This window comes from Terrapene carolina, unplaced genomic scaffold, assembly GCF_002925995.2.
Source record: "Terrapene carolina triunguis isolate 2854851 unplaced genomic scaffold, T_m_triunguis-2.0 Scaffold30518, whole genome shotgun sequence".
NCBI lineage: Eukaryota > Metazoa > Chordata > Testudines > Emydidae > Terrapene > Terrapene triunguis.
In genome coordinates, this window is record NW_020694869.1 from 87,607 (window position 1) to 114,973 (window position 27,367).

The window sequence follows — 27,367 nt, forward strand, 5'->3', positions numbered from 1 at the left end:
AAAAAAAAAAAAAAAAAAAAAGCCGCGATCGTGATCTGCGGCGGCAATTCGGCGGAAGGTCCTTCGCTCCGAGCAGGAGTGAGGGACCGTCCGCTGAATTGCCGCCGAATAGCTGGACCTGCCGCCCCTCTCCGGAGTGGCCGCCCCAAGCACCTGCTTGCCAAGCTGGTGCCTGGAGCCGGCCCTGCTCACAATGATTAGGAGTCTTAGTTACAAGCTTTCTGTAGATACCTCACATGTAACTGTTTACGGGAAAATATCCTGCAAGATATGTTTGGTTTAGTGAGTTTGTCAGGTCTGAGGTAACAGTTGTTTGCAAACAATGAGGGACCCTTGGTCAAGGAACCTCTGTGTCATAGCATCTAAGCCAGACTAGCCCTTCCTCACAAAAAGAAACAAAGGAAGAAGGCACCACCCCCTTACACCCAGTAGTTACAGCACTCACCCAGGATGTGGGAGAACCAGGTTCAGTTTGCCACTCAGCCTGAAGTGGAGCAGGGACTTAAAGCCAGGGCTCCACAACTCACGTGAGCACCCTAACCTGTGGGCCATGCAAAATTCTGGCATAGAGCTTACTCAGTCTCTCCTGTTGAAGCTTTTCCATTTTGTATAACTAATTGAATGGTCACTGGCACTAGGACTGGAGTCTAGATCACCCCCATCGCTGGTGAGTGCCCCGATCACTGGGCTCAATGAGCATTGTGGTGTTTTCCCTAACATATCAGTTTGGGGCTAATATCTCTATCAGGTTTGCTGATCCTTGGGAGATTGGGACATGAAAAAAAAAAGAAAATCCATTTCCAAAGATTTCACAGCAGACAATAGTCCTGCTAAGGTACAACTCTGTGGGGATGGATCAAGGGGTAAGTGCATTCCCTTGGATGATTTTTTTTAAACCTGGGAGTGAGTTTCTTATGGTCGAATTTCAAGCCACGAGATTTAGTAATTTCTTCCATTCCTGCTTTGGCCTTTTGTTCAGTTGTGGATGGTCCTGCACTGATTTCTTCTCTTCTCCCATCTTCTCAGCTCAGGATGACAGGGAATATGGGTCATTGTCTCTATCCTGACAAACAGTCTGTATTGATAATTTCGTAGGGAAATCCCAGTCTCTGAGGGAGCATATGCTGAGAGGTTTCCCATTGTCTCTCCCCATATCATGACCAGGCCTGAGGAATGGATACACTTTCTCTGAATTGTCAAGAGGCATCACAAAAATATCAGCCAAGACGTTAACATTATAAAATGAAACTGTCCCTGCTTCTCTATCCAGATAAACCCCAATCACTGTCGGCCATAAATCCCACTCCCGGATTTTAGTGTTTGCCTCACTGGGGTGATATAGCCCCTCAGATCTCCGCAGGGACCAGCACCCCTCCACAGGGGGGTTATCTAATTGTGCTGCTATCACTCTGTCCCTCACAGTCTTGCTCAGCACCCCCAGCTCCCAGTCTGGTTCATCCCCCACCTCCACCTCCCAGTACTGCCTCCCACCCACAAATCCTTCCATCCCCACTGCGATGAGAGGTCCAGAGAGGGTGGTCTGCTTTGGAGATTCAGGTTCATTCCAGACTCTTCTCCCATCCACAGACACTTTCAGTGCAGGGTGTTTACAATCTGGATCCAGAGTGATGGGAACTGGGGAGAGAAACCAGAGCAAAGGTTAAAAAACATGGGCATGTCTAGTCTTGAGAAAAGAAGACCTGAAAAAGATCTGTAAACATGTTAAGAACTGTTATAAAGAGGCTGGTGATCAATTGTTCTCCATGTGGAGGGGTAATGAGATGGTTTGCTGCTGACAGGCCATTAAAAGACCTGAGAAAGGATAGCCTGCTAGTTTGTGCTCAGAACATCACTTATATTTGAAGCTGAGTGAATAAATGATTCTGCTGTACGGGGGTTAACCAGAAAATTGTTTTGATAGGTTTTGAACCAAACCTGAATATTCTCAGTATTTTTCAATGAAACCAAAACCAAAACCAACAAGAACAGATCATTTCAGATTGAAAACTGCCAAGAATGAAACAAAATGAAAACCCTGAAACATTTTCTTTCTTTCTTTCTTTTCTTTTCCCCATTTTGTTTTGTTAAATTTTCAGTTTTTGGGTTTTTTTAATCTGAAAAAAAAGGGGGGGTTTGGCTTTTCATTTTTTCTTTTTTTTTCTTTAACAAAATAAATATGGCTAAATTGTGAAACAGCATTTCAAAATGAAAACTCAGAATGTTTAATTTTGAAATGGTAGAACCATTTCAACTTTTTTGAAGAAAAAAAAAAAAAAAAAAAAAACATTTTTATTCCACCAAAAACTATTTGCCAAATTTGACTCAAATTCATGATTAGTTTTGGTGTTCTGAAAGATGCTGTTATTTGGCAAATTTACTATTTGCCAAAAATTTTCACCCAGCTCTACTTGTACCACTAATGTCATAGAGTTTAAGGCCAGAAGGGACCACCAGATCATCCCATCTGTCCTCCTGCATACCACAGGCCTCCGATGCCACACAGCATTTAAGGTGATGTAAATGAATTCGGATTATCATGGTACCTGTGGCAAAGTCAATACATTGCAATGGAGAATTCAGTCCTCTTTCACCAGGGCAAAAGCAACTTGTAATCATACTTAGTGAAGGACAGACCATTCATGAGACTTCTGTTTTATGTCTTGCAATGCACACACTCGCCAACCTGTTCTTACAGTGGTTCCATGTAGCTTGTCTTTCCATACTTAATTTTGGAATATATGTTGTATTTCAAAATCTGGACTATCGGGTGCCTACTGTTTGGGGAGTGGGTGGTTATGGCCATCAATTCACCCCCATCACAAACTCTAATGATAAGCTACAGCTTTTGTATATTACACAGCATTGACTAATACAGGGGTAGGCAACCTATGGCACGCGTGCCAAAGGTGGCATGTGAGCTGATTTTCAGTGGCACTCACACTGCCCGGGTCCTGGCCACCAGTCTGGGGGGCTCTGCATTTTAATTTAATTTTAAATGAAGCTTCTTACACATTTTAAAAACTTTATTTACTTTACATACAACAATAGTTTAGTTATAGATTATAGACTTATAGAAAGAGACCTTCTAAAAATGTTAAAATGTATTACTGGCACGTGAAACCTTAAATTAGAGTGAATAAATGAAGACTCGGCACACCACTTCTGAAAGGTTGCCAACCCCTGGACTAATATATGCTGGCTAGTACACATATATATTGTGCTGATAATACTACCCGCAGTATATTCCATGCATTTAAAAATACATATTATTAAGCATTAATATAGAAGTTGTGAAGCCCAAATTGGCCTGAATCTTTATTAAAATCCTGTTAATTTATGCTAAGTATCTCATAAACCTTGCATTAGCTGAAGTAAGCTTTGGCTTAAATAGGAAAACTGTCAGTATCAGGATATATAATTGTTTCCATAGAGCAACAGAAAGGGCAAAATCCTCGCAAACCTATTTATCCTGGTACCAAACCTACAAGATTCATGCCCCTTAGAACCTGGAATGCATGTAACCAGAACAAAGATTAGGGTGCATAATGGGACCAGAAAAACAAGATAAAAGCTAATTGGTTGACTCTAGTTTCAAATGAGGCATATGGTACCTTTTACTGGTAAACAAATATAGTATAAAAGGATAGCTTTTGAGGAGTAACTTTGGGAAGCACACCTTCTGCATCAGGTGAATGTAGCATTGCTTTACAGGACCACTCTTGGGACATTGGTATCTTATAGAATCTTTTTCCTGTACCATATTAATAAACCTAACTGACACTGGTTATTTGGCCTCTTAAGTACATTTCATAATGAAATAAGGAACCAAAATGTGGTCAAACAATTGACACATCTGGCCCCAGTCTAGAGTCAGCATTGCTTCTCAGTGGTGTCCCACTCACCCATGTAGCTTCGAGCCTTCCTGAAATCTGCAAAGGAAGGAAAATGAATATGTTTATAGAGGCTGGATTGCCTGGACATTTGTAGAGAGAAGTGAAGTCATTCTGGAGCAGATTAGAATTTGAATGTCCATGATATGCAACATAGAAACATATCATCTTACCTAATTCCACTGTCAGTCTCTCTGAAATGGAAAGAGATTGTGTTATTCCCTATAAATTATGCAGAGCTGGGCTGATCAATAGTCATGTGATCTCTTTAAGCATGTTTCTTCTATTCTGTCACCGCAACAGGAGAGAAGTCCCAGTCAGACACTGAGGGGGGAAAAAAAACATTTAACAGCTGTGAGATGGAGGTCTCTGCTAATAACAATCATTTCCCAGTGATGGATTTGGTATTCTCTGTGTGATGCTGGGGCTTTACTCGTCTCATCAACACTAAAAAAGGGAGATTAAAGGAACCTCACAAGATTAAAATATGTTTGAAGAAAATTCCTTTTCTCCACTACTGATAATTAGAACTGGGCAAAATTCTTCAGACAAATATTTTATTCAACGAAAAAGGCAGTTTCAGGTCAAGCAAAACTATTTGCTAATTTGGATGGAATTCAGTGAATAGTTTCAGCTAAAAAGGGGTTTTTATTTTCAAAAAAGTAAAAATGTTCCATTTTGACATTTTCGCAATGAAATGATTTTGTTTGAAAATGATGTTTCATATTTTTAAATTTAGCTCAATGCATATAAAAAGAACAAAATAAAAAGGGTAGTTAACGCCCCATAATTAAACAATCCAAACAAAAACAAACAAACAAAAAAAACCTGGAGAAAACAATGTTTCAGGTTGCACAAAATGTTTCATTGATCTTTTTTTGATTTTTCATTTTCCTGAGAAAAATTGAAAAATTTACATTTGGGTTTGACAAAAACAATGTTTTTTGTCAGATTTTTTGGTTCGGCCACTAAAATGAAAAATCAATTATTAATTCAGCTGTACTAGTAATCCATGAGGTCATTAAAATGGTGTGTTTTCACTCTAGCTGAATAGGATTTAGATTAATTTGGAAAGGAATGGCGCTCTCATTCAGGATCTGCTCTTGACAAGAAAATAAGGAGACTTATACTTTCTCATACCCACACATGGGGAAAAAAAATCCTATAGCTACAGGGACAACGCCAGCCCTTCTCTATGGCATCACAAAAATGTGACTGAAGATCTGATGCTGAAGTCAATTTGACATCTATTTATCTAGGCACAAGAGCTGGTAACCCTACGTCTGCTGGAGAAAACATGCATGCTGAGGTAGGGTTAGGTTTGGATATCTCAGATTTGGCTCACACTGTTCTCAGTCCCATGATCAGCACACAAAGCTTGTAGCACAGACATTTCTGTAGTTACTCAGCTACTACAGGTAACTTCTGCTCAGTGACTCTCTAACGGGGCAACAGATGCACTTACCAATCCTCTTGCTTCGATCATGCTGTTCTGGGAAGAGAAGAAACACATCACAAACTCAATGTGTGGAATTTGGATTAGAGCAATTTGAACCACAGAGCCATGTATCTCAGAACCAAAGATATATTGGGTGAGGTCCACCGAGGTATATAGGTGCCTCGCTCCCATTGAAATCAATAAGAGTTAGACACCAAAATAATTTTGTGAATCCCATTTGTTGTTGTTAATGAATAAAATCAGGGGCACCATGTGTAACATGAAGAAAGAGCTCTGTATGTCTACAAAGTGCTGTATGTCCTTTATGGGAATGATTTGTAGCATTGTGAGAGAGACAAGGGGAGTGAGGAAATATTGTTCTTGGACCAACTTCTGTTGGTAACAGAGAGAGACTTTCAAGCTACACAGAGATCTAAAAGATATCACCTCACCCACCTTGTCTTTCTCATATTCTAGGACCAACACGGCCACAACAACACTGTAACATTATGAAACTACAAGGACTTGTTTGAAGGGGCGTGGCTATTAAGTTCAGGAATCCACAAAAGCACTCACCACTCATCTTTAGGTTTCACATTGAATGTCTTGATTCACTTGTGAAGAGTGATTTCAGTGCATCGCTGCATAGAGCATTTCACAAAAGTCAATGCACAGTTTGGTATGATTCATAGTCTCTGTTTAGCGCTCTGCGTCTGGAGATATCAGCAATCAGGGGTAGGGTTCCTTGACAGAACTGGGAGGGAGGGAGGGAGGGGAGCCCAGGAATGAACTAATAGGGAACGTTGTTTGTGATGCATTGAAAATCATGTTAAAATTGTGATCTATCACTTTAAATTCTATGGGGTTTTCATGATCCTGCCTGCAGACAGGATAAAACTGGTGATGAGAATGGGATCAGTTTCTCTGCTATGCTTCACTGAATACAAATAGAGAAAAACATAAAATACTCCTGCTGCCAGTTAATACTAACCTTATTTCTTACAATTCAGAATAACACACCAAACCAAAGACAAAGCAGGCTGCTTCTTATGGCAGAGAGACCCAACTCACCCCACTTTGCTCTAGCTGTCTGCACACTGAGTGCTGAAAGGCCCAGATCACACACTTCCCAATCCCTACAGGGCCCACTGCTTCTAAGCAGGTGGAGCAAGCTCTCTGAGAATTTAAAGTGATAGCTCCCAGTTTTAACAGTTTTCAGTACACCACCTTGCTAAACAGGAGTGAGGTACATTTGTAGAGATGGGAGGGGTGTCCAGAAAAGGAATAACACTGTGTCAGGACTGAGGTGTATTCACAGACCATCATGGAAGAAGCTTGCCCAGCCCTAGCCTGCCCTGTATGTGGCTTTAGCTAATGCTGTACATCCCTCCTTCCCATAAACACTACAATCACTAAACATTGCTGAGAATGTCACAGAAGACTTAGCTGCTGTATGTTCTGCTGTATGTTCTTATTTCTGAGGGATTGGGAAATGCACACAGATATGATTAAAGATCATGCGCACAGAGAAGGGAAATTGTCTATCTAATTATAAAAAGAAAACACAGACACAATTTTGCCAGGGGATTTATCAAAATACCTGATTCCAACTCCTTCTTCTGAGCCTCTGGAATATGAGAGAGAAAAGAGTTAGCCACATTCTATGTCATGCTTTGTACTACATGCATGTACAGGTTAGATAACAATACTCCCCTCTCCCAGCCACGGTGCAGGAGCCAGGAGACTGGGTAGGAGCAGTGCTGTATTAGCATTATGCATGGCCATGCTGCTCGCCTAGACTGGACTCCTGGGACCAGTCAGTGGCAAAGTGGGGACTGAGAGCTCAGTGGAAGCCACACATCCAGTCCTGCACCAAACAAAGTATCTCACACTGCTTCTCAGCAATCCCTTTAGCCAGTTACAGAAGGGCAGTGATGGGATCACTAAAGGAGACCCATCCAGCCTTCAGGAGGAATAGGTAGGATGGTTATTTAGTTAAGACATCAGGACAAGAAGCCGGGTCTCCAGAACTCTATTCCCAGCTCTGCCACAGAATTGCTATGTTACCTCAGACAAGTTCATTCCCTCTCTGTAATTCCTTATATTCATCTAACAGGGTAGCCTGCCCTTTAAGGGCCAAGAGGCCTGGGGTTAGCCAGCCATGTTCAATCAGTTCCACTTGTGCCATAAATAATTGCATCTTAGCCGGAGAGGGCAGGGTTAATTGGGGTCAGGTGGCAGCTTGGAATGCCAGGGTCTTGGAAAAGGGCTGAGACAATCCAGTTTGCAGGAGGAACTCCAGGGAGCACACAATATCAATATAACATCACTATACTGTGTGTATATCTATCTATCTAACTTTATATATTTAATGCAGCCTTGGCATTAGAAAACAAAAAATTTGTCAAAGACAAAGTACATTAATGTTGTGCCCTGGTACAAGCTGGGGAGGTACCTTCATGGACCAGTACCAGGAATGCTTGTATCCAAAGGAAAGATAAGGAAAGGTACAGAAAAAGAAATTAAGGAACTGAGGTGAACTGGTGGGTTGGATTTTAGTGATGTGTACAGATTTTTGTAACATGTAAAATCATCTAATAAATACTACCAGCTGAAATGTGTAACTTTCAGAGCACATCTTCTGTGTAAGGTGAATATACAACATGGATGAGACAGCCTCCCAGAAACTGGTATTGTATTGAGTTTTTCTTCCTGTACTGTGCTATTATTTACTTTTGACTGACATTGGTTGTTTGGTCTCTTGAGAATATTTCATACCAAACAAAAGTGTGGTCAAGCTATTGAGTATGCATTTTATCAATAGAACTGTTTGGGACTTTTCTTACCCAGAAGGGGTCCAGAGTAGATGTGACTTAACCAGAAGTCTCTGATATGCACAGAAGTGAGCCTTAAGAAGCAATTAACAAGGGTGCTGGAGGTGAAGACACTTGCAATGCCATGCTCTGATGCCCGGGGGTGATATGGGGGTGGGTGGAACTGCTTACAATTCTCTTAATTGTAATTCTCCTAATTCAATTCTTGATAATGAAACCTATACATTATCAGTAAATCCCCAGCCTGAGCATTAGCTAATGAACAGGGTATCAAGAGCAACAAGAAATCTAGTATAGGTAACTGGTTAATTTAATTTACTTAACCAGCTTATGTTTTATGCCCCAGCGTTCTCACACACCACAGCCTTTTTGATTTTCTACTAACAATGTCTCACTGGCTAATGTGCAACAAACCATAAATAAAATCAGACAGAATCAATGTTATTTTGCTGTCATCAGATCTGCTGAAACTCAAAATACATTTCAAATTCTGCAACTGAAAATCTGAGGAGCAGGGATTTATCAGCTCACTCAGACCCCACACTGGATTTCTGAGATCTTATGATGAATTCCACAGTGCCTGGTTCCTGTTTTAATCCACCAGGGGACTTGCCAGAAGAGGCTTTATTGGGTCAGCACTGAATCTTAATCATTGATAAAATTACTCAGAGTGGAAGGCCAGATTCTGCAGCCTTTACCCATTTTGAATGCTGTGTTGCTCCATGAACAGTCCCATTGAAATCCATGAGACAGTGAGGTACAATGCAGTGTGAGTAAAGCCTACAGAATTAGCCCCAGAATCATCACCACAAAGATGAGCTCCTATCTCAACCCCACCCCCAGCCAGGAAACGGAAGCACTGACTGTCAGGTTTCCCCTGCAAAGTACACGTTTGTAAAGCTACCATAATCAGTGTGGGTAATGACCATGGGGAGTGAGGAAGCGACTCATTAGACAGCCCTGTTCCATTCAACACCTTAATCCACCCCAGCACTCACACAGTTCTACAGAAAGAACAAAAATAATAAAAAAGCAGGGAACATACCTAGAGATAATAGAGCATCCTCTTCACAGCGTTTCTTCTGAGAAACCTTTTGCTTTTCTATAAGATTAAGAATTAAACATGTCATTGATAATACAAAAGCTGTCTGAAGTTATAGGGAGTATGATCAATAAAATAACATGAGATTTTCAACTACCAATGTCCAAAATTCAGTGACCCATACATGGCCAAGTACCTGTGACCCTAAGCACAGCAAGTGAGAAGTAATGGTCTCTGGCAGAGACAGGTTACTGGGCCAGATCGACCATTGCATGGGGATTCCTGTGTTTCACCTGGAAATGGAACTGCTGAATCTCTAAAAATAAACATGGCAAAGAAGCCAGACCTCCCCAGAGCTGGTATTGAAACCCAGCCAGTTAAACCTGAGGAAGTCCCACTCCTCCAAAGCTTTCACAGGTCATAAGTCTGAGACAATCGCCACACTCATCAGTATCAGACTAGGGCAGCATGAGATGACCTAGCTGGAAGGGAGCTCCCCTGGGGTAGATTTAATAACAGACATTCTGAGAGGCAAAGGACTGGGACCGCAGTATGTTCAATCCCATACAAATATATATCAAAATCGGGTCCTTGTTGCACAGAGCTTACAGTTTACAACATAAGACAAGAGGGATAAGAAAGATGGTGTTGGTGTTGGGGAGATCAGTTGTGTATATATAATATATATATGTTCTCCCCAATATATATATGTTCTTCCCATTCTATAAACACAATGCTAATAATTCTTTGCCATTTTTCCTGATAAATATTCTCTCAAAATCTGATATCTTTAGTTTTTTTAAATGAATCTTTTGCAGGATTGTTTTCTGAAACAAAATCATGGTAAACTATGTGAATTGTAAGACAGTCACTCCTATGTCCTTAGCCTAGCACCCAGGGCCTGGGATTAAAAAAAAAAAAAGAATAACAGATTCCCATCACCTTTATATCCACGAAATGCCCAGGCTCCATTAGTAAGAAGAAGTAGCATAAATGATATCCAGAATGCAGCCAGCCAGGGAGAAGTATGTGGGAAAATGTCATCTGTGAAGCAAAGATATAACAGTGTATAAGGAACACAATCCCATCCCAGAGCTGGAGGAATGAGATTTTCCACCTCATTTGACTGTACAGTCATGGCTCAGTGATCCCCAGCAATTCCTAAGGATTGTGCTGTGTGTAGGGAAGAAGCTCTGATTGTATTTTCTTTGAGCTAGATTTGTAAAGGCATGAAGGTGACTAAAGATGCAGATAGGAATCTAGTGAGATTTTCAAAAGTGCCTAGACAGATAGATGCTTTTTGAAAATCCTAGTGAGCATCTATCTGCATCTTTAGGCACCTCAAAAAATTAACAAAATTATCTTTCTCTGTTCCACCTTTACATGGAAAGAGGCAGTGCTATTAGTGAATATAAATAGTCTGTGGATAGGGGGAAGCAGTAGGTGTGATATATATCTTGATTTAATAAGGATTTTGACACAGTCCCACATGATATTCTCATAAGCACACTAGCGAAATGTGGCCTAGGTGAAATTACTATAAGGTGGGTGTACAACTGGTTGAAAAACCATACTCAAGGAGTAGTTATCAATGGTTCACTGTCAAACTGGGAGGTTGTATCTAGTGGGGTTCCAAAGGGGTTAGTCCTGGGTCTAGTACTATTCAATATTTTCATTAATGACTTGGATAACAGAGTGAAGAATATGCTTATAATATTTGCAAATGACACCAGCTCAGAGGAGTTGCAAGCACTTGGGAGGACAAGATTAGAGTTCAAAACAACCTTGACAAACTGGAGAATTTCTCTGAATTCAACAAGATGAAATTCAATAAAGATAAATGCAAAGTGCTTCACTTAGGAAGAAAATAAATAAATGTACAACTACAAAATGGGGAATAATTGGCTAGGTGGCAGTACTGCTGAAAAGGATCTGGGGATTACAGTGGATCACAAATTGAATTTGAGTTTACAAACAAGTTGGATAAAAACCTGTCAGGGATGGTCTAGATTTACTTGGTCCTGCATCAGTGTAAGGGCTGTACTTGACTTCTCAGGGTACCTTCCAGCCCTATATTTCTATGATTCTATGACGCTATGTCTATCGCACAGTGAGTGGCACACTCTGCAATCTGTAAGGGAGACTTAAATTTCTCCTTCGTTTGTCACATGCTTTCTGCTACCTGAAATTTAAAAAGTCACATTTTGCTGTTTGTGTGTGGAAAGCCAAACATAGACAAAAGTAATACTCTCTTCAAAGGACAACTCCAGACCTAGATACAGCCGCAAAGGGGCTTTGGGAATATTTAAGCCTGAGGATCCAACACATCATGAGTTAAAAGAAACAAGGTTTTGTTTTGGTCTGACATTTCTCATGACTGCAAGTCAACAACAGAATTCTGAGCCCACTGGCCAACACCCGCTGGCTCATTGGGTGTCCTCATTATCAGTTCCACAAGGAACTTGAGAATGAAAAATGTCTTGACTGAGAATTTTTCCCCACTCAATCTTAATGAATGGGCTGGGCCTCTTGCATGTGAAATTCAGAGGCTTGGTACAAAAGGACAGTATGATTTCCAGCTCATGTAGATGTGTCCGCGCTAGCTCTGCTTGAGCTAGTGTGCTAAAAATACAAGCATGGCTGGGCTAGCATGCGTGGCTGCTTGTGCCAGTTGCTCTGAGTATGTACACAGGTGATCTGGATGGGTTGGTACTTGGGTGGCTAGCCTCAGGTGCTGTAATTACTACCCCGGCTACACTGCTGTTTTTAGCACTGCTTGTGCAGAGCTAGTACAGATATGTCTATGTGAGCAGGAATCACACCTCCAACCTCAAATGTAGACATAACCCTATGCCACAGCTCTCCCGTTCTCAGCTGCTGCCATTGGTGGTGACGCTGTTCAGCAATAGCAACAGAAGCCAAATTTTCTGAACAATCTGGGGAATAAGAGGCATGGGTGATGCCAAAGGCTGTAGAGAGGATACCTCTCTAGACCACTTGTTGCAGGGGGGTCAGGGAATAGGATATGGAGCCTTTCAACTCTCAGTAGCTATCTTCAATCAAGCCAAGTGCTGTAACAAACTAAGGTTGCTACCACTGCATGGCTCTCTAGTGGCCTCTTTGTGCATTTAGTTGGTGGATCTCAGTCCAGTTCTTACAGCTTAGGTGTCCACATTACAGAAACCTGCACCACCAGGGGCAGCACCAACAAAAGGGAGAAAATTGTCCACCGTTTTCCTTCCTAAGCTACCTGAAATAGACAGTAGCTGAGGTGCAAGTTACAAATGAGGTAGGCCCCCTCCTCTCTTTTATACCCCTCTCCCTGGGATGGGAGTGACTCACCTGAGAGATGAATGGCAGATTCTCGCTCTGTCTTCAGTAGGCCATTCCGCACTATGCAGATAATCTCTGCAGGAGCCTCTCCTCCTGGGACAGTGACATGGCCCAGAACATTATATAGACTTTCATTGTCCTGAGTCATTCCAATCTTGGACTCCAGTGCCAGACTCTGCCCTTTGTTTCCAACCCACTGGAGTTCAGGTTTGGGGAACCACCCTGTGGATCTGCAGGCCAGCCCAATCCCCTGACCCTGGGGACCCAGCACGTCAATGAACACTGGGGCAGCAGCTGCAGAGAGAGAAAAAAAAATAGATTCTTGATAACCAACACTCTACTGCTGACTAGTAAATAGCTCTGTAACCCACTGGGAAAATGTGTGTCCAGCCCTCTCTGGCAGTTGGTCTAGAAAGGGCTGGCTAAGGAAGATGGCTTCTTTATATGCTGGAATTTTCATCCTGACAAGTGGTAAGATGATGGAGTAGACAAATCAAACAATCGACCAGCATTTTTACATATCTGTAACACATTAGCCTCAAGAATCAAAAAGGCCTTTACCAATGTAAAGCATTACATATTTAAAGATCACCCTCTGCTCAAGTGCAACAGCTTCTGGAGTGGAAACACAGTGGGTGTTGAAAAGCCACACTGCAACACTACACTTCAATTTAAGTCAGAAGGTGCAGCATGCTGACCCTACCTGTATCTCTGCATTTATTTCACAGGGCACACTCCTAAATTCCCGAAGTGGTGAGGATAAGTTTCATGAAACTTGGGGGAGGGATAGCTCAGTGGTTTGAGCATTGGCCTGCTAAACCCAGGGTTGTGAGTTCAATCCTTGAGGGGGCCACTTAGGGATCTGGGGCAAAAATCAGTACTTGGTCCTGCTAGTGAAGGCAGGGGGCTGGACTTGATGACCTTTCAAGGTCCCTTCCAGTTCTAGGAGATAGGATATCTCCATTAATTTAATTTAATTTAAAAAAAAGGCAACACCTTCTTCAGCACATTGCCCCAAAGACTGCACTGGGGTCAGTGCTCAGAGGGAAGAGCAGACCTTACTGAGTCATTCACTCCATTCCCTGCAGCACAGTGCCCCTTAGCACCATGTTTGGACATTGGGATTAGTTAGTACTGGGACTGGTCTTATCCCTGGAGGAGCTGTTGCTGTTGCAGAGAAGGATCTTAAACTCTATGACAGAATACGCTCCTGTATTCACACCCTACACACGATGGTAATAATCTTTGTACAAGGTCTGCCTTGTAAGGGATCATTTAAAAACACATAATTTGCTGGTCAGTTTTACCCTGATAAAATATGTGTGGCAACATTACATGTGAAGTGCTAAGATTTCCCAGTAGGATGTGAAGAGTGTATGTTCAAAACTCATGTAGCACCAAACTGGTCAAACAGACCTGTCTTGAAGAAAGGAGTGTAAGTCTGCCTTAATTTTCATTTAATCAGTAAACAAAGTTATCAAGCAGGAAGTGGGGGACTGAAACTATAAAAAGAAGGGGCAAACACCCTCAAGACACCTCCCTTTCTCTCCCTGACTGTCTCTGGCATTGCACCTAAGAAGGCAAAGAAAAACAACCATTGGACTGTCTGGGAGAGGGCTGGACAGTGTAGGACGTATATATCTGGATGCAAGTGGGTGACTGGGAGTCTGTTGGGGTCACCCTTCAGTACAACCCAGGCTGGTGAGACCTAGGGTGTGACTGGCAGGTTTCAGTTACACAAATACATGGGGGAGTAGCCTGGATGCAGCTGGCTAGTTGTGAGCAGTCCAAGTTGTAGGTTACAACAGCAAGGCATTGCAAGGCACCCCAGGTTACAGGGCAGGGCAGGACATAGTCCCGCACCGGTCTGCATTGTACTGTGGTATGGCACAGCCCCCCTGATTTCCAAATAAGCTGACCCTGAAATATCTCACCTGCAATCTGTAGCTCAGTGTTGGCTTCGTGACTCCATGTAGGAGACTTCACAAAACAGATATATGTCCCGGCATCTGTAACATGGAGCCTCTTGAGCTTCAGTGATACATTCCCATTCCTAAATTCCTGCTGGAACATCTCAGTCCGTCTCTGGTAGTTGTCTCCTGAGATGTCCATGTTAGGTTGATTTTTGTACTGATGTACGTTTACATATTCAGCTTCACTGTGTGTCCCTTCAATTTTTGACCACAGCACTTCCGTGTCTACAGGCCAAGTCCTGGGCAACAGCTGGCAAGGTAACACCACATCCTGGCCAACAATCCCTACAACAGGGTAGGGTGATCCAGACAGGGAGAATTTCTCTGTAAGAAACGTTCCCAAGAGTGGAGTGAAAGGGACATTCTGTTCATGGGAGGAGAGGTATTCACCAAAAATTAAATGTTCATAGATTCCAAGGCCGTAGGGGACCTTTGTGATCAAAATGAAGATATCCAGTTACAACAAGGGTGGGAATTAGACACACATGCAGAACACAATTGATTAGCAGTACATCACCATAACCACTCAGCCACTTCATCTGATAACCTCAGAAATGTAAGTGCTCAGAGACGTTCAGCTGACCCCAATCTGTACAAATGTGTGTGAATATTCCATCAGGTATTAACAATAGAGCTGAATGAACTGAGTTTTGTGGTTGGGTGGTTAAATCAAAAAATCTGTTTGGGTTTTTTGTTTTGTTTTTCATTTTGTTTTGTTTTTTGGTGATATTTTTCGGAGGTTTTCTCTTAAAAAAAAAGAAATATAGCTAAATTTCTAAACAAAATATCTTTGAAATAAAAAGTTGAAACCTTTCATTTGAAAATATTGAAACAAAACATTTCAACTTTTTTAAAAAAATGTTTGTTTTTCTTTTTGGCCCAAACAGAATTCTGGAATAATTTGGGTCAACCCCAAACTGCCTTCTTGGTGACTAAACTATTTGCCAAAAGATGTTGGCCTGCTCTAATTCATAACCCCTTTTTACTCCCTTGGTCACACACTCTTCTGGAGGGGTGAATCTTTAGTGATCATTTTTGGCTATTTCCAGACACACATAACCATGTGCTTTCACTTGCTGCTGTGTATGAAAATCTCCGCTGTTGATCTGATCTGATCCAGGACATCTCTCTGTAAAATCTATGATTAATTTTCCTCTGTCCATCACACTGGTGTCTGTGACCTGTCCCTACCCAGCTTATTAGATCCGAAAGAACAATTAACAAGACTGGTGGATGAAGACTGACCCTGCAGCCTCTTTTCACCCAGACACCAGCATTTCCTTCTATAGCCATTGCAGATGTCAGTGGTGCAAGAATTTGTGCTGTGAAACCCAATGCATATCAAGGCTTGTGCAGTCTCACTGAATCCAAGGGGCAGAGCCTCTATGCCGAAGGAGAAAGCTCTCCCATTGGCATAATTACTCCACTTCTCTGAGTGGTGGTAGCTATGTTGGCGGGCGAGCTTTTCCTTCCTATATAGCAATGTCCACAGCAGTGCTTAGGTTGGTGTAACATACTTTGCTTAGGGAGGTGGCTTTTCCATACCCCTGAGTGAGTTGTTATACTGATGGAAATGCTAGTGTGTGCAAGCTGTAAGTGTAAACTCCACTCACTCCCCCTCTAGTGGTGCCGGGGCCACATGCAGAAGTGGATGAGACTACTGCAGTCACTTAGCTCAGGCAATAGCAGCTCATGGTTTCAGAACTCAAAGTCCCCGTTGTGACAGTGTACCCCATAAGGCTTTATGGGGAGGGGGTGCTTATAAATGTATGTATGACATAACTGGAATATGTTTTGTGCTGCCTGTGCCAGGTAACATATCTCCGTAAAGGTTATGGTCTACTATATCTATTCATCCTATTTGTACATATATATATCATTTTCTATTTGAGGTTAAGAATATGGGCTGTATGCTTGCTTGGTTTCTAAGTAAGCTTTGGGAGGCATTTGGTCAGCTTCTTTAGGAAGGAATTCGCCAGGTTAAGTACCTGATCAGGGAACAATGCATCTTGGAATGCTCCAATCCACATAAGAAGTCTTCCTGGAGACATGCAAGATTCCATGTGGGCAATGGCTTCAGCCTGTAAAGACTGAGTCATGCAGGGACATGTGACTTGCCCAGGTGACTCCAGAACTCCATCTTGGAGCTGGACTTTGCATAGGAGGGAGGAGGGGGGTCTCCTCCCACAAGAGAGAGTCTATTTAACCCTGGGGGAGACCCCTCCATTTTGGTCTTCAGCTGGCTAAAGAAGGAGCCTCTCCACCCCCCCAGGATGCTTGAAGGAAACAAACAAAAGACAGTAACTACAGGGGTTGTGAGAGATTGCTGGACCCAGGCTAAAGGGAGATTAGCCTGTAAAAGGGAGCATTCTGGAACTGGTGAGGAACTTATCTGTATTTAGTTTGATTAGGCATAGATTTGCGCATTTTATTTTATTTTGCTTGTGACTTACTTTGTTCTGTCTGTTACTACTTGGAACCACTTACATCCTACTGTTTGTATTTAATAAAATCACTTTTTATTTAGTAATTTACTCAGAGTATGTATTAATACCTGGGGGAGCAAACAACTGTGCATATCTCTCTATCTGTGTTATAGAGGGCGAACAATTTATGAGTTGGCCCTGCATAAGCTTCATGCAGGGTAAAACGGATTTATCTGGGTTTAGACCCCATTGGAAGTTGGGCATCTGAGTGCTAAAGACAAGCACACTCCTGTGAGCTGTTTTGGGGTAAACTTGCAGTTTTGGGACAAGTGATTCAGACCCTGGGTCTGTGTTGAAGTGGACTGGAGTGTCTAATTCAGCAAGACGGGGTGCTGGAGTCCTGAACTGGCAGGGAAAACAGAAGCAGGGGTAGTCTTGGCACATCAGGTGGCAGCTCCCAAGGGGGTTTCTGTGATCCAACCCGTCACACCCGTTCAATCCGTACTGCCAACAATTGACCCTAGGGTGTGTTGTTACCTAAGGAATCAAATTCCCTTTGCAAATGGCGGCATGGTGGGGTAACCCTCCCTGAAAGGCAGCTCAGAATGTAAAAGCTACAGGATCTAATCTCACATTGACAACTCAGATGTTTTCAGGACTGCTTCTGCCTTGCAAGATGAAGAAGTAAAAAATTTATAATGGCCTCTTCAATCAATGGACTGTGCTATACGGGAGGTCAAACTAGATGATCATAATGTTCCCTTCTGGCCTTGGAATCTATTAATCTATGTGACAGAAGAGCCGTTTATTAAATAGTTATTCGCCTGCAGGTACTTACAGACTAATCAAGTTATCCCATAACCTTCGCTTTGTTAAGAAGAAAAGACTGAGTTAATTGAGTCCATCACTATAAGGCAGTTCTCTAATCTTTTAATCATCTTATGGCTCTTCTCTGAACCCTCTCCAATTTATCAAGATCCTCCTTGAACTGCACACCAGAACTGGACACAGGATTTGAGAGAGACAAGGTGGGTGAGGTAATATCTTTTATTGGACCAACTTCTGGGGGTGAGAAAGACAAGCTTCTGAGCTTATACAGAGCTCTTCTTAAGCTTGTTTCTCTCACCAACAAAAGTTGGTCTAGAATCATAGAATATTAGGGTTGAAAGAGACCTCAGGAGGTCATCTAGTCCAATCCCCTGCTCAAAGCAGGACCAACACCAACTAAATCATCCCAGCCAGGGCTTTGTCAAGCCGGGCCTTAAAAACCTCTAAGGATGGAGATTCCACCACCTCCCCAGGTAACCAATTCCAATGCTTCACCACCCTCCTAGTGAAATAGTGTTTCCAAATATCCAACCTAGACCTCCCCCACTGCAACTTGAGACCATTGCTCCTTGTTCTGTCATCTGCCACCACTGAGAACAACCTAGCTCCATCATCTTTGGAACCCCCCTTCAGGTAGTTGAAACCTGCTATCAAATCTCCCCTCACGCTTCTCTTCTGCAGACTAAATAATCCCAGTTCCCTCAGCCTCTGCTCGTAAGTCTAGTAAAAGACATAACCTCACCCACCTTGTCTCTCTAGTATCCTGGGACTGACCCAGCTACAACAATACAGTATTCTAGAGTGATTACACCAGTGCCAATAACAGAGGTAATGTAACCTCTGCACTCCTACTCGAGAGACCTCTGTTTATGAATCCAAGGATCACATTAGACCTTTTTGGCCACAGCGTCACACTCGAAGCTCATGTTTCAGCTGATTGTCGACCAAGAACACTGAATCTTTTTCAGAGTATTTGCTCCCACAATAGAGTCCCCCATCCTCTAAGTACAGCCTGCGGTCTTCATTCCTAGATGTATACCTTTCCATTTACCCATCTTGTCATTTAATTCCATCCCTGCCCCTCCCCTCCCCTCCCCTCCCCTGCCCTCTCCTCCTCTCCCCTTCCCAGAATTGCCTCTTTCCAAAGCATCCCACTCTGTCCGGAAGTTCATGGGGCCTAAGACCACAGGGTCTCCAAATCCCACCCCATGGGGGCAGGGTACTGGTGTTGTGGGACACTGGTGGGGATTGTATGCGGTGGTTGGACAGTTCTTGCTCAAGTTATGTTGTTGCTGGATTATTTCACTTGATGCTGACAGCACTTGGTGCTGACATTAATTTACTTAAGAGTATTTTTAAATCCATTTCCCAGGGTGCCCAGATCAATGGAGGGATGCTTTTTATGCTTCTAGTTTGTGAAAGACCAAATAAATAAGTTAAAGGGAGGAAAGTGGATTTAAAGTGGTTTTACCAGAAACAGAATGGGTCAGCAGGAGGAGAATTCCCAGGAAGTCTGCACAGAGCTGTCGTGAAGCCATCAGGGTAAGTGAGATTCATCGGGCAGGGTCCTGAAAGGGAAAGAGCAGTGAAAATAAGACCCCACTCTGGGGATACCATATGAGGGGAGCAGCAGGTCTCGTGCCCTGTATGTCTGTCTGACTCAACATGGTCTACTCAGACTCTACAATCAGAAACCAGCATTTCACCAGGGACTGGAGAGGGGATTGTCCCTGTTATGCTGTTCTGGGTCTTTCTCAATTTTACCCAGAAGGGACTGTAACTGACACAAGGGACTTCACGGAAATAACAGCTTCTGCCCCATTGAAAGCAATGAGTCCCAACAAAACCAATAGAAAACACATTCTAGCCAGAGTGGTGAGGGGGTCACATGAGCTCTTCGCATCTGAGTGTATAAATCCCTGCAGTGAAATGGACCCAGGGGCCCATCTACTCCAATATCCCATCTCTGATGCTGGCCAGCACCAGCTGCTGGAAGCTGCATGAAACCCTGCAGTAAGTAGTTACGGGATAAGGTGACTATTAAAGAGCTTTATTCCCAGCCCCCGTCAGTTACAGCCAGGCTCATACACTGAAGCTGGAGGACTTATAACCCCTCCAGAAACCTTGGGGTTTTTGTTTTAGTCGTTAACCCTTATTGTTGTAATTCTTGACCCTTCTACAGAGCCAGGGACCACCTTCTCCATTGGTACTTTATTCCTCTCTCCCTTATGCCTCCTCAGTGCTGCTTCCTATGTCACCAGAGGTACATGAGGTATTCCCCTCCTCCCCCCTCCCAAGAGCTGGGCACGTGCTCTGCACATTGCTCCCAGCCCCCTGGCACAGAGACTGGACTTTGGCTGCCCAACGGAAAGCACTTTCTGTTATCGCTCAGCAGCCCAGCCCCAGAGCAAAGGGTAAGTGTCTGCCCATGTCTACTGACAGCTTGAAACAAGAGCTGTGGTGTGGGGGAGGGAACCACCCTGTGCATCTCCAGGGGGTGTTAACACCAAGCCCCTGTTGCTGTGGATAATCCCGTCAATGATCTGTGTGTGCGGCAGAAAGAAAGGGCTCAGCCCATCAATGTTAGTACATCCACCCAGCTGCTGGAGTAACTACTGGGGACTCTACTGCTGCCCCCACCGAAGGAAGAGGGGGTGCCTGTTCCTCCCAAGCGACTCCATGCTGCTTGGTCCCTGTTTATGGGTAGAAAAGCCCCCCTGTCACTGCCACTCCAAGGGGAGGCAGGACCACGGTGTCACGATATTTGAGTTCATTAAACAACAAACCAGTGAATGGGAAAGGAACAAAACTTTTCTTAAATAAACTAGAGAGTGTCTGTGGTGAACTCCTGTGCACAGATAGTCTGTGTTCTCCACCCCTGATCCCAGGGCATGCTGCAAAATCACTATATAGCCTCTCTAAATTATAAACTTGCACAAACATATCTCTACATATTCCCGCTTAAAAAGAAAAAGCAAAGAGACAAACAAAACCAATTTGCTCCTACATATAAACACCTAACAGCTATCTAATAACATACACATTACATTCTCAACCCAATGTGTCAACTACCTAGAGAGGAGAAGTTATCAGCACACAAAGCTGGAGTGAATTTTACTACTCACTTTCCTCAAATATCCCTTCTCCGGGCAAGTTAGCAAGTCTCTATGTGTCTTTCAGTATGTTTAATTTCCCTCTCTGGTCTTCTCAGGATAAGCCTTTCATTACAGTGTGAGCAGAGGTGAAAGTAAGCCGGTATGGTCCGGTACGGCGTATCGGCAAGAGCCGGTATGCCGTGCCAGACTAGACTGGCTTCCCCAGGCTGGCGATTTAAAGTGCCCAGGGCTCCCTGCAGGAGCAGGAGCCCCGGGCCCTTTAAATCGGCTCCCGAGCCCCGCTGCTGGGAGCTCCAGACCTTTAAAGCGCCGCCCGAGCCCCACTGCCAGAGCTCTGGGGTAGCGGCAGCAGGGCTCCGGCGGTGATTTAAAGGACATGGGGTTCCCCACAGTGGCTGGTGCCCCGGGCCCTTTAAAGCGCCACCTGAGCCCCACTGCCGGAACCCCAGGGTAGTGGTGGCAGGGCTCCGGTGGTGATTTAAAGGGTCAGGGGCTCCGGCCACTGCAGGGAGCCCCGGGTCCCTTAAAGTGCCACCCAAGCCCCACTGCCAGAGCCCCAGGGTAGCAGGGCTCCAGCCATGATTTAAAGGGCTACCACAGCCCCAGGCCCTTTAAATCTTGGCTGGAGCCCTGGGGTAGCATATGTGTAACTATTTAAGCATATGTGTAACTGGCAATTATTTTTCTCCACAATGACTAGGGAGCTCACCCATTCCATTGGCTCCTCAATTTTTTTTGGTATTACTTGCATTGCTTCCATCCTTTCGATCTTAGCCTTGAGTTTATCATGAAGTGCAAATGGCCCCTTTCTACATGGATGGATATCTGGAGGGGCCTGCTTGTTTATCTGGATTATGTACACGTAAAAGAAATGTGCATCTCTGAAAGGTCTCATTCCTTTTTGGCATGTAATGTTCCTCACAGTTAGTCAGTACTTGAACTTAACTTCATGCTTTCACCCTCTTCAGACTTAAAGTTGTTATAAATATCCAATTTACTTCCTCCCCAACAACACGCATAAAGATTGATGACTGCACTTTATCATTTTTCTCCTCTGTCCCTACAGCTGACAATTACAATTCAAATCTCTGTCGGAATTTTTTCCAGTTCTCTGCAACATTACCTGACAATTGTAGACTGGAGGCAGGTTCTTAAACTAGTCAAGCAGCTCTTAAAATACATACAAAAGCTTCTGTTTCTTCCCTGTTTTTCTCCTTCTCTGCTCCACCTGCTCCTCTTTCTTCTGCTTTCAGTTTCAAACACAGGAGTTAACCCCAAGGTGACTGCTGCAGTCTCCTCCTCATTCAGCACTTCTGACACCATGGAAGGATCTTGGGATTCATTAAACAACAAACCAGTGAATGAGAAAGGATTAAAGCTTTTATTTAAAAACAAACTAGAGAGTGCCTGTGGTGAACACTGTGCTCTGCATCCCGGCTTCCAGGGCATGGCTCAAAATTCCTATATTCATAATACTGTCCCTTATGATGAAAGCTCTCTAAATGATAAGCTTGCACAAACATATCTCTACACATGGCACAGGAATGGGGACATAGGAGTGAAGCCGCCAAGCTCCCCACCCTTCCCCCGACCCTCCTACCCCTGCATTGTCATGGCTGGCACGTGGCTCTGGATTGCCTTATTCCAGCCCAAACAGAACAACACACAGGGCAGCTCTCGCATCTCCAGAACCTCCCATTTTCTATCCAGGTCTCCCTCTCAGGACAGCAGCCCAGCTGTTGGCTCACAGAGGCCACTCCCAACTGGGACCCAGAAACTCTTGCTAGTCTTTCCCCCCAAAGCCTCACAGCACCATGTGGCTGAGTGGCATCTCTTAAGGGTTTTGTGGTGTACTGAGGACAATGCTGGAATTATTAACTATCACTCTGAGAATGGTGGAGTTTCCTTGTCCTGCTCGCAGGTTAGAGAGCTTTGTAGGGAACCATGCAAGTAGCATCAGTCTCAAAAGACCCAGCCTAGAGCAAAGTGGCATGAAAGGGGTCTCTCTGCCATGGGGAGCAGCCTGATTTGCCACTGTCTGGTTTTGGTTACTAGGTGTTATTGTCTTGGCTTCTAAGAATGAGCAGTGTTACAGTGAAACCTTCCAGCAACAGTATTTATGTTTTTATCTAACTTCTCTCTGTGTGTGCCGTGAACATAACAGACATCACTGAGGCAGGGCTGTGATTCTTTGCTAGAAATCATGTGGCAAATCTATATGCCCTGTTACACCCCTCTATCAAAAGGTCTTGACTTCCACTCACAAACACCACAAGGCAACATGATACAATAAATAAATTAAGGACAGAGCAAGGAATCACACATCATTGGGGTTTGTCCCTCACTGATGATGGGAGATGGGAATGGACTCTCACACAGGTGAAAATGTTCCCAGGGACAGTTACAGGCTGCTTGGAAAAGTGTGCAGGCCCAGAGAATGAAGGAGAGGAACTTACCTCAATGCTTCAAAATGTCCCTTGAGCTGGAAGAGTCTCAATTCAGCCATCCATAAAGATAGCTCCTGTGTCACACTAAAAGCCCAATGAACTGAAATGGTAACTGTGCGTGAGGAACGAAGAGTGAATGTATCTTCCACCTCCTCAACAAAGGAATTGTATCTGAACTGTGATCAGGGAAAGTGAAAGCACAAGAGAGCTGGTTACATATTAACCTTTCAGAAGGGTAGCCATGTTAGTCTGTATCAGAAAAAAAAACAAAGAGAAGTCTGTGTGGCACCTTAGAGGCCACATCCACCCTGACTGAATTGGCCTCCTTAGCACTACAAAAAGTAATTTTCCCTCTGTTGATATTCATCCCATCTTGTTAATTGTTGGGAATGGGCCACATCCACCCTGACTGAATTGGCCTCGTTAGCACTGACCCCCCACTTGGTAAGGCAATTCCCATCTTTTAATGTGCTGTATAAATATACCTGCCTTCTGTATTTTTCACTCCATGCATCTGATGAAGTGGGTTATTGCCCATGGAAGCTTATGCCCAAATAAATTTGTTAGTCTCTAAGGTGCCACAAGGACTCCTTGTTTTTATAGTAACCTTTAATACTAATAACTTCTCCAATAAGGGATTTTTCAGTTCAGGGGAAGAACCAAAATTTTTGGGAAAAAAAATTCTGTTCATGTTATACTGAAATGGATTTTTTTTCTTACCAGAACTAATTCATCCCAACAACCCCAACCCCATTTTTTTAAATGTAAAACACCAGAAATGAAAATAAACAGAATGGAAAACCAAAACAAAACAAGGAGTTTTCATTTGTTTATTTATTTAAAAAAAAAATTCAACTAATTTTCTGAACAAAATGTTTCAAAATTAAAAGTAAAAAACATTGTTTTGAAATTATCAAAACAAACCATTTTGTTTTTATAAAAACAAAAACATTTTTCAGACAAAATTACTTGCCTATTTGTGAACAATTTCAGTGTCCCCTAAAACAGTGGTTTTCAAAGCCTGTCCGCTACTTGTTCAGGGAAAGCCCCTGGTGGGCTGGGCCAGTTTGTTTACCTTCTGCGTCCACAGGTTTGGCCAATCGCGGCTCCCACTGACTGTGGTTCATCGCTCCAGGCCCATGGGGGCTGCAGGAAGCGGTGCGGTCCGAGGGATGTGCTGGCCACCCTTGCCGCAGCCCCCATTGGCCTGGAGCGGCGAACCACAGCCATTGGGAGCCGCAGTCGGATGAACCTGTGGACACAGCAGGTAAACAAACCGGCCCGGCCCGCCAGGGGCTTTCCCTGAACAAGCGGCGGACCGGCTTTGAGAACCACTGCCTTAAAATACATTTTTTTCAACTAATTTACTATCCCCGCCCCCCAAAAAATCCTCAGCTCTACCAGTAAAAAATAAAATAAAATAAATGTGTGATGAGGGTTAAAATTTCATCAGGATGCTTCCTATCTACCTAAAACCTAAGCACTATGGAAATAAGAAATTAAGGAAATATCAACTGCTTTCCACGCCATCTCCATATTGTCTACAACATTGTCAATAACACACTCCAGTGCCACTTACGTGTTTCACTGCCATCTCCAGCCTATAACAAAAATCTGTACTCACCCCAAGTTCATCACACTCATAAAATACCTTAATAGTAAACTCATAGGTTTTTCTATCAACATATTGTTCATCAGGGTGATCTGCTTTAACACCTAGGATAATGGAGTTACAATTAGGAGCTGGCCTGATTATTTTGGTAAATTCTTTATTGGCTGGTGAATGAAGTTTCAGTTGACCTGAAATTATACATGAATTTGTGTCAAGTTTGCCAAATAATTTCAACCAAACCAAATCAATTAAGATGTTTCAGTAATGTTTAAAATGAAACATTTTGTTTTGACATGACTCTATTTTTTTTTAATGTTGAGTATTTTGACAAAAACAAATTCACAGAGCAGCCCATGAGAATAGTTTCCCTTTCCAGATGTTAGACACAGAAGCAGTCTAGGTTCACTTCCCCATCTGCCTGATGTGGAGAAAGGATTTAAAGTTCTCACATGTTAGGTGAGTTAACCAACTACCAGCTGCTACAATCTCTTTGTGTAGAGCACTCATTATTCATAGCCATGGGACCAGCAAAAGAAAATAAAAATTTCTGTTTCGGCTCAATCCAAAATGATTTCTTTAAATATTTTTTTTTGAATTGCCAGTGGGGGGAAAACATTATTTGCACAGCTGTAGTTATTGATAGTGTGTTAAATCACAAGTTAGGTTGGAAATCCAGCACTCTTTTTTTCTATTTAAGAACATAAGAATGTAAGAACAAACCTACTAGGTCAGACTGATGGTCCATCTAGCCCAGTGTCCATCTAGCCCATCTGGTACCATTCACTTCTGACAGTGGACGGTACCAGATGCTTCAGAGGCAATGAACAGAACAGGGCAATTATTTATTGATCCATTCCCTGACATCCAGTCCCAGCTTCAGAGGCTTAGGGACACCCAGAGCATGGGGTTGCATCCCTGGACATGTTGGCTAATAGCCATTGATGGGCCTGTCCTCCATGAATTTATCTAATTATTTTTTGAACCCAGTTATTCTTTTGGCCTTCACAACATCCTCTGGCAATGAGTTCTACAGATTGTGCATTGTGAGAAGAAGTACTTCCTTATATTTGTTTTAAACCTGCTGCCAATTAAATTCACTGGGTTACCCCTAGTTCTTGCTGTGACGGGTTCAGTAACAGAGACCTCCTTAGGACTGTCACCTGATGTGCTGAAACTAACTCTGAGCCCATTTTATTTGCCAACTTGGGACTCCAGAACCCAGTCTTATTGAGCCACACATGCTAGACTGCTGCAACACAGACCCAGGGTCTGAACCATGCCCCCAAAGCTTCAGACTAAATTGAAAACAGCTCAGCAGGTACTCCTGTCTCCAGCACCCAGACACCCAGCTCCCAGTGGAATCCAAACCCCAAATAAATCCATTTTACTCTGTATAAAGCTTATACAGGGTAAACTCATAAATTGTCTGCCCTCTATTACACTGATAGAGAGATATGCACAACTGTTTGCTCCCCCAGGTATTAATCACTTACTCTGGGCATATTAATAAACAAAAGTGATTTTATTAAGTATAAAAAGTAGGATTTAAGTGATTTCAAGTAATAACAGACAGAACAAAGTAAGTCACAAAGCTAAATAAAGCAAAAAACACGCAAGTCTAAGCCTAATACATTAAGAAACTGATTACAGATAAATCTCACCCTCAGAGATGTTCCAATAAGCTTCTTTCACAGTCTAGACTCCTTTCTAGTCTGGGCCCAATCCTTTCCCCTGGTACAGACCTTGTTAGGTCCTGCTCAGGTCGTAACTCGGGGATTTCTCATGACTGGCCGCCTCCTTTGTTCTGTTCAACCCCGTTTTCTAGCTTTGGCACAAGAGCGGAATCTTTTGTCTCTCTGGATCCCCACCCCTCCTTCTAAATGGAAAAGCACCTGTTTTAAGATGGATCCCAGTTCAGTTGACATGCTCACATGCCACGTTTAGACGTCCTTCTTCATTACCTAGGAACTGGTCCACAGGTACATAGGAAGACTTGCAGGTAAACAAACACATTCACAGTTCATTGATTCTGAAGCACCCTTAATGGCTTCCACTTAACATGTTTACATCAGTGATACAAGTTTATATCTTATTCTCCTAACTCCAAACATAGAAATAATACATGCTAACAAATAGGATGAACATACTCAGTAGATTATAAGCTTTGTAATGATACCTTACAAGAGACATTTTGCATGAAGCATATTCCAGTTACATTATATTCACACTCATGAGCATATTTCTATAAAACATATGGACTGAAAGCTCACACTTGTGTTATGTGAAGGGATAAATAACACTTTCCTACTCACTTTGTCCACACCAGTCATGATTTTATAGATGTGTATCACATCCCCCTTAGTCATCTCTTTTTCTAAGCTGAAAGTCTGTCTTTTTCATTTCTTTGTTTTAAATAAATCTTTTTTTT

General features: G+C 43.0%; 1 protein-coding gene across 1 annotated transcript; it reads right to left on the bottom strand.

Moving 5' to 3' along the window:
- Window positions 1-854: 854 nt before the first annotated feature.
- LOC112122843 (butyrophilin subfamily 3 member A2-like) lies at window positions 855-23,468 on the bottom strand. Its single transcript, XM_026662816.1, has 11 exons — window positions 23,337-23,468; window positions 19,236-19,332; window positions 14,472-14,834; window positions 12,547-12,831; window positions 10,147-10,248; window positions 9,208-9,264; window positions 6,929-6,955; window positions 5,356-5,382; window positions 4,064-4,084; window positions 3,903-3,929; window positions 855-1,635 (listed from the first exon to the last, which is right to left on the bottom strand). The coding sequence occupies exons 2-11, from the start codon at window positions 19,300-19,302 to the stop codon at window positions 1,028-1,030; spliced, it is 1,584 nt and encodes a 527-aa protein (XP_026518601.1). The 5' UTR covers window positions 19,303-19,332; window positions 23,337-23,468; the 3' UTR covers window positions 855-1,027.
- Window positions 23,469-27,367: the final 3,899 nt, after the last annotated feature.